General features: G+C 42.5%; 2 protein-coding genes across 2 annotated transcripts in view; both read left to right on the forward strand.

Annotated features, from left to right (window-relative positions):
- Positions 1-3016, forward strand: part of LOC310774931 (apoptosis-stimulating of p53 protein 2-like) — a gene marked incomplete at both ends in the record, with an annotated part of 51012 nt that extends 47996 nt beyond the window's left edge. Inside the window, one exon of the mRNA XM_083635021.1 lies at positions 2975-3016. Coding sequence (XP_083491147.1) covers positions 2975-3016 — 42 coding nt within the window. The remainder of the gene's footprint in view (positions 1-2974) is intronic.
- Positions 1-12802, forward strand: part of LOC310775900 (NLR family CARD domain-containing protein 3-like) — a gene marked incomplete at its 5' end in the record, with an annotated part of 253183 nt that overhangs the window by 131684 nt on the left and 108697 nt on the right. The gene's annotated exons all lie outside the window — the stretch shown is intronic.

Raw genomic sequence — 12802 nt, forward strand, 5'->3', positions numbered from 1 at the left:
TGTTTGGATGTCTGACGTCTTACTGATGCCAAAAATGAATGGTTAAAGTGACTGTTCTATCGAATTTCACAAAAAGCCGTTTATCTCAGAATAATTTTTCTGACGCTGAAACCATGCTGTATTCAACTGCTAATGCTTACATAACTACTAACTCTACAAACTAACTCTTTTAGACAGAGAAAGCACACATTCTATTAGTTCTTTTAAAATATTGTGTGTTCACAAAATCTTGGCAGAAAAGAATCCTCGGGTCTTGAAAGATGAGCCAGAATCCTCAAAAAAACCCTCTGGCAGAACCTACCTACAGTAAAAAAAAAACGGCTGGCAGTGAATGTGTTAATAACTTGGCCAATAAGTATGTAACATACAAAATAAAACAAACAGTAATGTCTTCATTTGATGTAGAATGCATAGGACATGTAACTGGTTTGTTAAACTCGCATTGGGGGCACGGTGGCGCAGTGGTATCGCTGTTGCCTCACAGCTAGAAGGTCCTGGGTTAGATTCCCACCTGGGACGCTGGGAGCGCTGAGGGAGTGCGTGCCCGTCCGCATGTCCTCGACTTCCCACCGCCCGGGTGGGGTCGTCAAAAAGGGCCTTTCTGTGTGGAGTTTGCATGTTGAGGGGAACTGGTTGGAATAGCGTGATCCTCCCACGTGCTATGTCCTACCGGTGAAGCTTCCCCTGTCAGGTGAAAAGAAGCGGCTGGCTAACTGCCCATGTCTTGGAGGAATCATGGAGCCAGTTTCGGCTCTCCCCAGATCGGCAGAGGGTGGAGCAGCAACCAGGATAAATAAATTAAAATTAGCACTAATGGGGGATAAAATGGGATAAAAAATCTTGGAAAACACTGCTCCACGTTAACGTAGTTGGCGCGTGCCTCAGAGAGCCTGGTTGTCCTGGAACCCACTTGCTTAGCGCCAGAACACACTCGATTTGGGTGCAGAACAGGATTGGCCAATGCCAACCCCAGTGCCCAGAACTGTCAAATCAAATCATCGACAGACACGCTATGGCCCGCCTCTCAACCCTCTTTCATCTCAGACAGGCAGTATTATTTTCAGTCTGATACGTTACCGTCCTAACCTGATGCTGCCAGATGAAAGCAGCAGCTTGTTTGTTTATTTCTCCTTCCAACCATTCATCAACAGTAAGTCCACCAAAGAAATTACAATTAACAACAAAACAATCAATTTTGCATCAACGCTGTAAGCTAGCTGCTGGTTTCTGCACAGGTGTTTGTTACAGTGACGTCTGGCTGACTCAACGGGGACTATTTCTTGTCTCGGACTAGACTCAAATATTACGTTGAATCACTGCGCTCCGCATACGACATAAATTAGTCTGTGCCAGTTCACAGCCACTGCTGGTTTTTGAAGGCGGGTTGAAATTGAATGAATGACAGGTCGTAGCACCGATGAGAGAGCGGTTCGAAAAATGGGCTGCGCCTCCCGTGTTGTCTGATCGCAAAGTCGTTACTGATTGGAGAGGACTGAAGCTATCACTGGCATATGACTGGCCAAGTGAACGGTTCCCTCCCATAACCAGCCGGCTGAGGGATAGTGTCCCAGACCCAGAGAGAGCTCTGCAGCATGCAGTAACGTGGCATTGAGACTAGTCTCGGACTAACACACTCGGCAAAAACTTTGTTATTTTGAGAGCAAATGGCCCCAAAATATGAACACCTTTTGTTTATAGCTTGTATTTTGTTGGTAACTGTTGTATAATTGCAATATTACACTCGAGGGTGTGCTTTACCGTGGTTAGTGGCACTTCAGTGACGCGTATGGCCCTCGGCTGAAGCCTCGGTCCTGCCGCATCACCGTCGTGCCACCACGGTAAAGTACACCCTCTCGTTGCTTAATTGCTTAATTAACCACTACGAGTCACGCTGCTTTCAACGTTACGTATCGGCTTCAGATCAGTTTGCCGGTTGATTCAATAACTACACAGAAATGTGTTTATCTACGTAGCATTAGCCACGGAGCTAATACCTGTAATGGCTGCCGGTCAAGACCGCTGGTCCCGCCCACTGCCACTCTGAGTGCTCTTCCATTGGCTGAAATGCTCCGTCACTCAATCATCCCATAATCTGATTGGACAGAAATGTCGGGATGCGTTATGGGATGAAGAGGTACTTCACTCTTAACTCATTCCCCGCCAGGGTTTCTGACCATTTTCAGTGATTTTCCGGGACCCACAGAATATTTTCTTCTATGACTATGTAAACACAGAATATCCCAAAAGACAGAACAAAGCCTCTACTTTCATGGAAAAAAGTTTGTTTCTGCCTTCTTCCCTTCTTTAGTTATCGACACTTGAATGTAGGTCGTTTTAGCTGAAAATGCCCGTCTCTCACCAGGAAGCAGAGAAAAATGCCCTTTGTGCAGCGGAGCGAGTGAGAGATTCACCCCGGCACTAGAGAGCGGACGGGGCGGGTTATGCTCTCATCTTCTCCGTGGGGCAGGTGCTCCCTGGTGCTCCATGTGTGGAGGTCTGGTGCTTCCTGGTGCTCCATGTGTGGAGGTCTGGTGCTTCCTGGTACTCCATGTGTGGAGGTCTGGTGCTTCCTGGTGCTCGATGTGTGGAGGTCTGGGGGCATATTTGACGGCTGAAATGTACACGATGTGAGGGTTCACAAAGCGGATTACTAATGTAACTGACAGGAGAAATGATTGAGCCTTTTCACGGGGGCCATTTTGTGTTGAAAAGGCAGGGTAAACACAGGTGTAAGCAAAACACTAATGAGGGTTTCCAACTTTAAAATCATGGAAGTGGACAATTTTTTAATTCAAGGTCAAACGGCCCAGTCTGTCAGTCTGCTGTAATCAGGTTTAAAGCAGCTGGGACAATCCTGTTACTCAACAGTTACATAAGAGGTTATTTAATTGTGTATTTATTTATAGTGTTGAATGAGAAATTGGGTTCCGTCTTAATACCTTACTTACAGCTATCTTTTCTCATTTTCCCCCAGCTTTATCTGCGGATCAAGCCGAGGCAGAGGAGCCTGGCTTAACAGCTCAGCACAAAACACTCCGAGGGACGAGCAGGGGACAGAGCAAGGGACAGAGCGAGGGACGAGCAGGAGACAGCTGGGGACAGAGCTGAAGAGGAAAAATTTAGACAATGTTAACAGAGAGACGATTCTTTTCCATGAGGCCTCCTTGGGGCTTTTCCACATGAGCACAACCAAACGACACAGTAGTCAAACCTGCCGAAGTCCTGCTGAACGAGCAGAGATGAGAAGATCGCCCCCCGGTGGAGACGTCAGTTCATCAACCTCCTCTGGTAGAAAGGAAGGGCGTCACTCCAAAATGCAGTCTGTCCATAAAAAAACATAAAGCTGAAAAAATATAAGCATGATCATTTCAAAATAAATGTAAACATTACTCATGACCAGTGTTGAGCAGTAAAGTAATGTAACATGTGACTGTAATTTTATTACTTTCTCAGTAACTAGTAATGTAAGGGATTACAATTTCCAAAAGAGTAATTATGTTACAGTTACTAATCAAGGAGCTTCAAGTTACTGCATTACTTTCTCCAGCGCTGGCACAGAGCTAAAATGAAGTGTGGAGGAAGGTCTGGTTAGGCAAAACTACTGTGTTGCCAGAACGCAATTCCTTTTTTGTCCTAAAGGCAAACAAATAAAGATGCAGTTTGGCTGATTGTTGGCTCATCCTGTGAGGTTAATTAATGTTTCAATAAAGTGGATTCAGTTCTAAAAGGAGCTGGCTAAGCAGGTTGTACGTCACTTTTGTGGAAAGGGTGGGGGGGCAAAAGTAATACTAAAGTAACGAGTAACATAATTACTTTTTACACCAAGTAATACATAGTTATTACTTTTTAAAGGAGTAATAAGTAACTAATTACATCTCCTGAGTAACTTGCCCAACACGGCTCATGACTTCAGCGGTGTACTCCGGTGAGTACGTTTTACTCATGTCAGCAGTTATGTAACACTGTTGGATATTTCATTTTGGAATGAAACTTTTCAGTTACTCTCTGTCAGTTACTCTGTCAGTTACCCTTTCAGTTACTCTTTCAGTTACTCTGTCTACAACAAGGAGTCACGCGAACTGAGCGTTCACACAGGAGCAATGGCAATTGTGGCGCATTCTGGGTGCGGTGCTGTCATCTTTGCAGGATAGCGTCCCTAGCAACTTGTTAGAGAGAAGAAGGAGAGAGAAAAGATCGGTGACAGAGAGATTCAGAATCATTTACACAAAAACACCCTTGTGCTAGCTCAATCTTGTTGTAACATTCAGCCATGGCAATCTGATATAAGCAGTGTTGGGCAAGTTACTTTCAAAATGTAATATACTACATATTACTAGTTACTTTGATGTGAAAGTAATAAGTTACTTTACAATATTACTTTCTGTGTAGAGTAACTCATTACTTATTACACTACTTTTGCATTACTTTTACCAAAACAACAGCAGCAGCAGAATGACATCGCCGCCCCGGAACCATCCTGAAAAATAATTTCAACCGCCTTGAAGTCAGTGTAAACCATCCAAAATTCAACATTTTATTATTTTCCTTTGTTATTTGCATAAAAACACACAGTTTGATTAGGAAATGATTGTATCTTTTTTTAAATATGTGCTTTGATTTAATACAATGTAACTCAATTTGTAACTTGAGTTACTTGACAAAGTAACTGAAATCCTATAAGTAATAAGTTATATTACTGAGTTACTGCTAAAAGTAATATATTACATGTAATATGTTACTTTTGTAATGAGTTACCCCCAACACTGGATATAAGTATATAATTTATCTGTGGATTCATCCATCCATCTTCAACCGCTTATCAGGGATCGGGTCACAGAGGTAGTGTTCCAGCAGGGAACCCCAAACTCCCCCCCCCCCCCCCCCCCCCCCCCCCCCCCCCCCGGCCACATCAGCCAGCTCTGCCTGGGGGGTCCCGAAGAGTTCCCGGGCCAGCGTGGAGATGTAATATTTCCACCTAGGCCTCCATCTGGTCCGTGGTCTCCTCCCAGCTGGACGCGCGTGGAGGAACACCTCCCTAAGTATATCAGATCAAAATAAAATATTTTTGCGGCCGAATCTTTAGTTATAATTTGATTGAATAAGTGACCCCAATGATGGATGTGTATTCCTGTCGTCTTTCAAATAAAAGTTGTAGAGAATTGGGACGCTTCGAATGGCTGGAATCTAGTTCTCCATTTTGAGCTGTTCTTCATTCAACTAAATCACATGTGAAGTGAGGCTGCCGTGTTGCTCTGTGTGAACACAGTCAGAGGAGAAACTAAATCACATGTGAAGTGAGGCTGCCTTGTTGCTCTGTGTGAACGCAGTCAGAGATGAAACTAAATCACATGTGAAGTGAGACTGCCTTGTTGCTCTGTGTGAACGCAGTCAGAGATGAAACTAAATCACATGTGAAGTGAGGCTGCCTTGTTGCTCTGTGTGAACACAGTCAGAGGAGAAACTAAATCACATGTGAAGTGAGGCTGCCTTGTTGCTCTGTGTGAACGCAGTCAGAGATTAAACTAAATCACATGTGAAGTGAGACTGCCTTGTTGCTCTGTGTGAACGCAGTCAGAGATGAAACTAAATCACATGTGAAGTGAGGCTGCCTTGTTGCTCTGTGTGAAAGCAGTCAGAGGAGAAATTAAATCACATGTGAAGTGAAGTGAGGCTGCCTTGTTGCTCTGTGTGAACGCAGTCAGAGGAGAAACTAAATCACATGTGAAGTGAGGCTGCCTTGTTGCTCTGTGTGAACGCAGTCAGAGATGAAACTAAATCACATGTGAAGTGAGGCTGCCTTGTTGCTCTGTGTGAAAGCAGTCAGAGGAGAAACTAAATCACATGTGACGTGAAGTGAGACTGCCTTGTTGCTCTGTGTGAACGCAGTCAGAGGAGAAACTAAATCACATGTGAAGTGAGGCTGCCTTGTTGCTCTGTGTGAAAGCAGTCAGAGGAGAAACTAAATCACATGTGAAGTGAGGCTGCCTTGTTGCTCTGTGTGAACGCAGTCAGAGGAGTCTGCTGCATCACACAACTAGCCCCTTAAATCTTAAACCTTCCTGATCACGTGACCCGTGGCCCGTCCCCAGCCATTTCCAGAAATTACAAAGTGCACGGGCCAATCAGGGACCTGCATTGTAGTTGACAACGTAACCGGCCAATCAGGGACACCGCTGGCAAAACAGTAATGGCAGCTCCCGAAGCAACAAGTGGTAACGTTAACGTTAGCAGATATAACACAGCCATAAGTGCAGTTATTGCAGAAATAGACACAATAACCACAATTAAACAAGAACAGGAGTATGTACCAGGCAGAGATTCTCTGCGGAAAATACATCTTTGCTGTTCATCTGAGTGGATTTGGATTTAACTGGATCCCATGCTGATTGGCTGAAGGACTGGATTTGGTGATGCTGATTGGCTGAAGGAGTTGTCTGTTAAGACTGATACGTAGAGAGAAACAGAATGTAAGATCACGTAATCAGGATGGGTTTAACCGGACTATCGCACAATATGATGAGTGACCGAAATAATGCACAATCATCAGTGTTGTCTCTTTGCATCCTGCAGCTAAAATATGGAGTTAGTTTGGTGTCATTATCGTGCAATCAGAATAGCAAAACTCTCCAAGAGGTTTGTTTGCGAATCCCATCCTGTTGAGCTAAATCTTGTGGGCGGGACCTACGTTGAAAGACACGTCTCCATTGGTCAGTCTCGATCGGAGTGACAGCTTGGCAACATCCACAGTGGGTAAAGGAGGGCGGGAGTTTTGAAGTCCATCGAGACTCCGCTCACAAGATTCAGCTCAAAATCAAGCAAAACTTTTGGATTCGCGAACAAGTTTTTGATTCATATTAATACATTTTTAATCACAAATTGATTTTACTTGCAATAAAACTCTGTTTTTGATTGCAATGTTGATAGTGTTTCTCTCAAACCTATTCTGTTTGCATAAAGACACACAAGTAACTCCATACTAAAATCACTTTTGGGATGTGCGTGATCAATTCTTATTCCATCTTTATTTAAGGTTTTGCTTTAAATGTCAGCACATTTCAGTGTTAGAAAACATAAATCCATAGACATTGACAATTTTCTGCTGTCTACACAGGCTGGATTCAAACTTCTTTTCTATGTGGTCTAGATCTGTATTTTTTCTGGATCACAGCTTTCTGTTGCTCTGAACCCCGACTACTGGAATGTACTGAAGTCCTGTCTCGACAACCAATCTATAATAATGACATTGCTGAAAGCTGTTTTTTATTTATTGTTTAAATTTAATATGATGACAAATGTCTTTGAGTACAAATGCTACCATACCATACTTTTTCTATTTTTTTGTTCTGTTGATCGATTACTGGGGTTTTCCGCCCGGTTCTGACGCTGTCATGTGATGATGTTGCTTCTGCAGGTGGTTTGCTGTGTCAGTGTTGTTGAGTTAAAAGCGTTTTCTTTTTACAGTCTATGGTTAAAGGTATGCGACTTTTTTGGGGCCCTTCAAACAAACGCTTTTCGTTTTTACATCTTAAAATAAGTTATAACATTCTTGAAGAGTAGGATGGACAATGTGCTCTTTCGATTGTTATTATTACACCATAACTCAAAACACAAACAATACAAATGTAAACAAACCATTTAAGGCTTTCAAGTACATCTAAAACTAATTTTAGCTCATTACAAACTGATATTCCTTGTATCAAGATCTCTCCCCGAGCTAAAATATACTTAAAAATGTATAAAAGACAAAGAAAAGTGTGTTTACATTTGAAGGGCTGTAAAAAAAGTTCCACAGTATACCTTTAAAAGGCCTGCTGCGCTTCAGAGTGCCATGACAACTCTTTGACTGTGAATGTGGATTAAGCAGAGCAGAGCGAAGCAGCGACTAGCTGCTGCTAAGCCAAATAAAGTTGGTCCCTGAAGAAATGTTTCCCGAGCATGTTTTGTCTGTTGGCTGTTGTTCCATTAACAGGGTTCCTACTAGAGATGTAACGGTGTGACAATTTCCCATCATGATTATCGTGACCAAAATTATCACGGTTATCGTATTATAAAAAAATGCTGAAAATGTTCAAAAAGTACAGAGACTCACTGAAATCATTTTACGGCGTTTTATATAGAAAACTCAGACCCAAAAAGGATTGATACACTCACTGAAATAATTTCTCCAAGGCTGCACGTTTGCATCTGGGAGACTGTTGCCAACTTTGATGATGGACAGTATTTACCATGTTTTTCAAAGCACTGTAATCACGGTACCACGGTTTTAATGATAATGACATTTTTAAACGGTATGGTTATCATAAGGAATTTTATCACGGTTATCATTAAAACCGGTTATCGTTACATCCCTAGTTCCTACACATCTTCCATTAAAAAATTCCATGGGCTGCTTTTCCAGACTTCTCGCTAAGTGGACTCTGTGTCCGTTTCAATTTTTGTCCCACTGATGATGTCACAATGTCTAAGACATCAGTGATGGCCACTCGGGCAATTGTGATGTCACTGATGATGTCACAATGTCTATGACATCTGATGTCATAGTGTCCCACAGTGACACGTCATCAGTGAGTGATGTCATCACTGATGCGAAGTTGAGCAATTGTGCGCTGCGCATACCAATAGAGCAGGCCAGGCCATGCAACAGCCGAGCTGCGTATGCGAACTCCCGCAGCAGCGAGCTGCAGAGTGGGCGAGCCTAGGAATCGAGCGAGCGCGCGTAGCGTGCAATATTTCTAGTATTATATATAATCAGAATTTAATATTTTAGAAAACAGAAGTGGCGATGATCTGGAAACACCAATATTTAATATTTTTCCATACTTTTTCTTCTTCTCCATACTTATCCTGACCTGGAAATTACCAATATCAAATTCCATACTTTTCCATACTTCGTTAGGAAACCTGAAAGAACGAGGCTATGGCAGAATCCACAGTAGAACATGTTTAATGTGCAGCCTGATATGACAACTAGGAGTTCTAAATGGAAACCACTTCATGGATGCTAAGAATCACTTTCCAAAACATCTGGATGTGCTTTCAGGAGCAGTCTGTTATTTCAGCTTGTAGTCAGAGCTGAAGCAGTCTGTTAATCCAGTTTGTAGTCAGAGCTGAAGAGTGTGCAGCGTATGCTAGCAAAAAAGTCTCTGTTCCAAAGCAGAGCTTCAATGATCTGAGCTTCCACACAAATAATGATTCAAAGTGTTGCAGTGACCAAAGCCAGTCTGTCTGGTCTAAAACTAAAACCTTACAAGTCACAATGAAATGAAAATGACTTTTTCACCAATTGTTAGTAGTGAATTTCCCACATCATAATATACACAGATTTATCATTTTTAAATTTTGGGATTTTCATATCAAAACACCATGGGCCATATCTTACGCCCCAGTGCAAGGGCAAGCATTATGTTCGCTAGTTTCTAGCACTCAAAATCTCCTGTTTTCTTTATTTTAAGTACCACTGGGTCAGTACATCAAAGAACGTGTTTCACTGGGTCAGTACATCAAAGAACGTGTTTCAGCGACCCAGTGGTAAGTAAAAGAAAAAACTGGAGTGCTAGAAACTAGCAATGACAACGTTTGCTCTTGTCTTTTCCTTCCTGTTAACAGTATTTTTAGTGGTGACATCATGCTAAACCAGGAGGCGACCAATAAAAGATTACTAACAGATTTTGTTTTTAACAATCAATCAGCCTCTTTTTTTTCTCGAAATAAAACTGCTAATAACCGATATCCCAGTGGTTGACACTGTGTTACGTATGTGGGAAGTCCTGTTATAACAGAAAATGTGTCAAATATGAAAGCAAGAAGCCGTCAAAACACATTTCATTGTGACTTTAATCGAGTGCTAAAGGGACCTGTTCCAGAGATATTTCATAAAATTCTTTTTTTTTTTTATGACCAACACTTTATTTGGTTTTTAACAAACATAACAAACAGTGGATGTTAGAAACAGAAGGAATAACTCAAATATTACATTAATACAAAAAACATACATATTACCGGTATGCATGTTCATAAAATGCTTCTAAAAAGTTTTACTTGGTAAAAACAAGAGATTCAGCTAGATTCAGAATTGGGAGAGACCATAGATTAGCCATTCCCAACCCCTGGTCCACTGGGAGGCCGTGAAGGTATTGTAAGTGGGCCGCCAAATCATTTGCAAAGCATTACGATCTTTGTGGGGGGGGGGGGGGTGTAATCATTATTATTATGTATGAGATTGAATGCATTTCTCCATTGTTGAATGACACCGTTATTTAATCAAATATTGGTTAAAGGATGACTTTATCGGTAATCAACCCACTTTGTATCATTAATAATCTTGGTAATATAAGCACATGGGCAGTGTTTACCTTCTCTCTCTGTTTTCCTCACTGAGATCTCTCATTTCCTCCTCTGGCAAAGTGCTCCGTTCCGACGCGTTTTCCGTCACAACGGAGCTGCGGAAGAGAGGCAGAATCTGCTCCAAGGTGGCTGTTATTGTTTATTTTTTAAGTATGCGCCCATCAGCACGTTAAGAGCCTTAACGAGCCTTAATGACTTGCAGCTGGTGGGGGCGGAGTTTCTGCAGACAGGAGCAGGATCATTTTTCTCCGCGAGGTAAACAGAGAGAGAAGGTAAAACACTGCCCATGTGCTCATATTGCAGAGATTATTAATGATACAAAGTGGGTTGATTACCGGTAAAGCCATCCGTTAATTAGCCTATTGCAGACAGCCCCTCACTTTGAGTTTCTGATGTCTGTGTGCTGCTGATGGACAGCTCCTTTAAAGTGCTCTGAGAACACATTATCTGGCCTCGGTTCTGTTTACACTCGGATATGAGCCGCCCACATTTTTTTGATTTTCAAGTGGGCCATGAGTCTGAAAAGGTTGGGAACTGCTGCGTAGAATATTTCACTCAGGACCAAAAAAAACCCCCAAATATATATATATATAATATTATAGCTGAATCACTTGCTTTGACCAAGTAAAGCTCTATAAGGATTTTACTAAACGTCTATCAAGTCATATGCCGAACCTGGAAGAGGGTGTGACTTTGGCACTCGAGGGACATCTTCAAACAGAGGAATCCGCTGGCGTTCAGCAGGGCGCTGTGGCCAGTAGTGTCCGTCACTTCCTCTTCCTGTGGCCTGTTCGTATCCCTCACTTCCTCTTCCTGCAGAATCCACCAACACCTCTCAGTCTCCAATAGGAGATTTATCGCTGGTGTACAAACACTTCAGATGCCACACAGGGTCCATGGAAATACATTCAATACTCAAGTTTACAATTGCACAGAACCTCAGAAAACAAGGTGAAATTGTTTCAACACACTAGATAGATAATTTTGGATTGTATTAGAGGAATAGAGTTTTTGCCGGACACTGAGCATGCATTTCGTCAATGCGTTTAGCTGGAGTGAGGCGTTCTGCCTAGTAGTAGTGCCTACAAGCATTGGATGTGGTCATTAGACAGCTGGGTGGGTGTTTGCTAACTACGTACCTTGAAACCAAGATGCAGATATTTCATTTGTAAATATAAATGTGTAGATGCTGTTTGGAGATGGATATGTAACGTCGTGCTTCTTAAAAAACAAAAAACAAAAATAAAGATGGTTTGCGATCTAGCTGCTACAGTAGACCGACTTAGATTAATACCAGTTCGAAAACAAGTCAACTCTTATACATGTGGTGAATTTGGAGTTGATTCAGAACCAGCTTAACCTTTACAGGAAGAGCTTTCACACTGAATGAAACTGAATAAAGTGCAAGGAAACGGGGTCAAACAGAATGAGCTGGTCTGAATGAGACAAATTGAACAGCTTTGGAACGCCAGAGAATGAAATATGAAGACTGATTTCACATCTGAAATGAAGAAAATAAAAGAACTTAACTGCAGCCCTGTCAGAACACAGGTCTGTCGAAACTGATTTCTTATCAGGAAAAAGCTCATGAACAAAACGGGAATATATTTAGGACCTCTAAACTGAATTTCAGACTTAAATTGCTCAAGACTTTTTGAGGCCTTGAGTTGAAGTTCCAAACTTTTAAGACTTTCAGGATTTGCAGCGACTCTTCCCACACATCGTTCTCTCTGTTCAAACTCAGTCTCAGCATGGACAGATGTATGGAGGCTGTGGGTGGGAGTCAGGGGGTGGAGAGGTCAATCCTTTCCTTCCGGGCAGAGATCCGTGTGAGCGTGGGGTTATCGTCCGCTCGCTCCGCTGAGAAGACTGGAGAAGCGTTGTTGAGCAATCTGTCGCTTTAAAGACCACTCCTCAAATCCCTCAAATAATCCCGCTGGATTCTCACGACATGAAAAGGAGCCTCTTAATCTTAATCTGTGCCACAACATCAGGATGATTCAACCTTTGGCTTTAACCCCCCGAGACGAGAACGTCTGCTGTGCAAAAGAAAAGATTTGTGGCGGAGCTTTTGCCTCTGGAAGGAGGATGCTGGACTCATTCCCGGGTGTTTAGAGTGTTTGACGTGCCGCCTGGAGCAAACGAGGACAAAGCCGTCCACGCTGGACAGACGGATCAAAACAGCGTTATGACGTGCGACGGGACAGCAAAACCAATCGGTTGTGCTTTGATGACTTCCAACCACTGAGCGGAAAGTTCTCACGCGAGAGCAGAGCATCTGTCGGCATGACGACGGAGGACGACCTGTAGCGCCCAATAATGTAGTCAGTTCCTGAAGATGAACGCCTGAAAATTTGATACATTTTGCACTTAACTTGTACTAAAACCCAGTAATGTAATAACTTGACCAATAATGTATTCGTCCTGACTGATATTGCAATAACATTTTTACTGATAA

Source organism: Poromitra crassiceps (genome assembly GCF_964638095.1).
Source record: "Poromitra crassiceps genome assembly, chromosome: 4".
NCBI classification, from domain to species: domain Eukaryota; kingdom Metazoa; phylum Chordata; class Actinopteri; order Beryciformes; family Melamphaidae; genus Poromitra; species Poromitra crassiceps.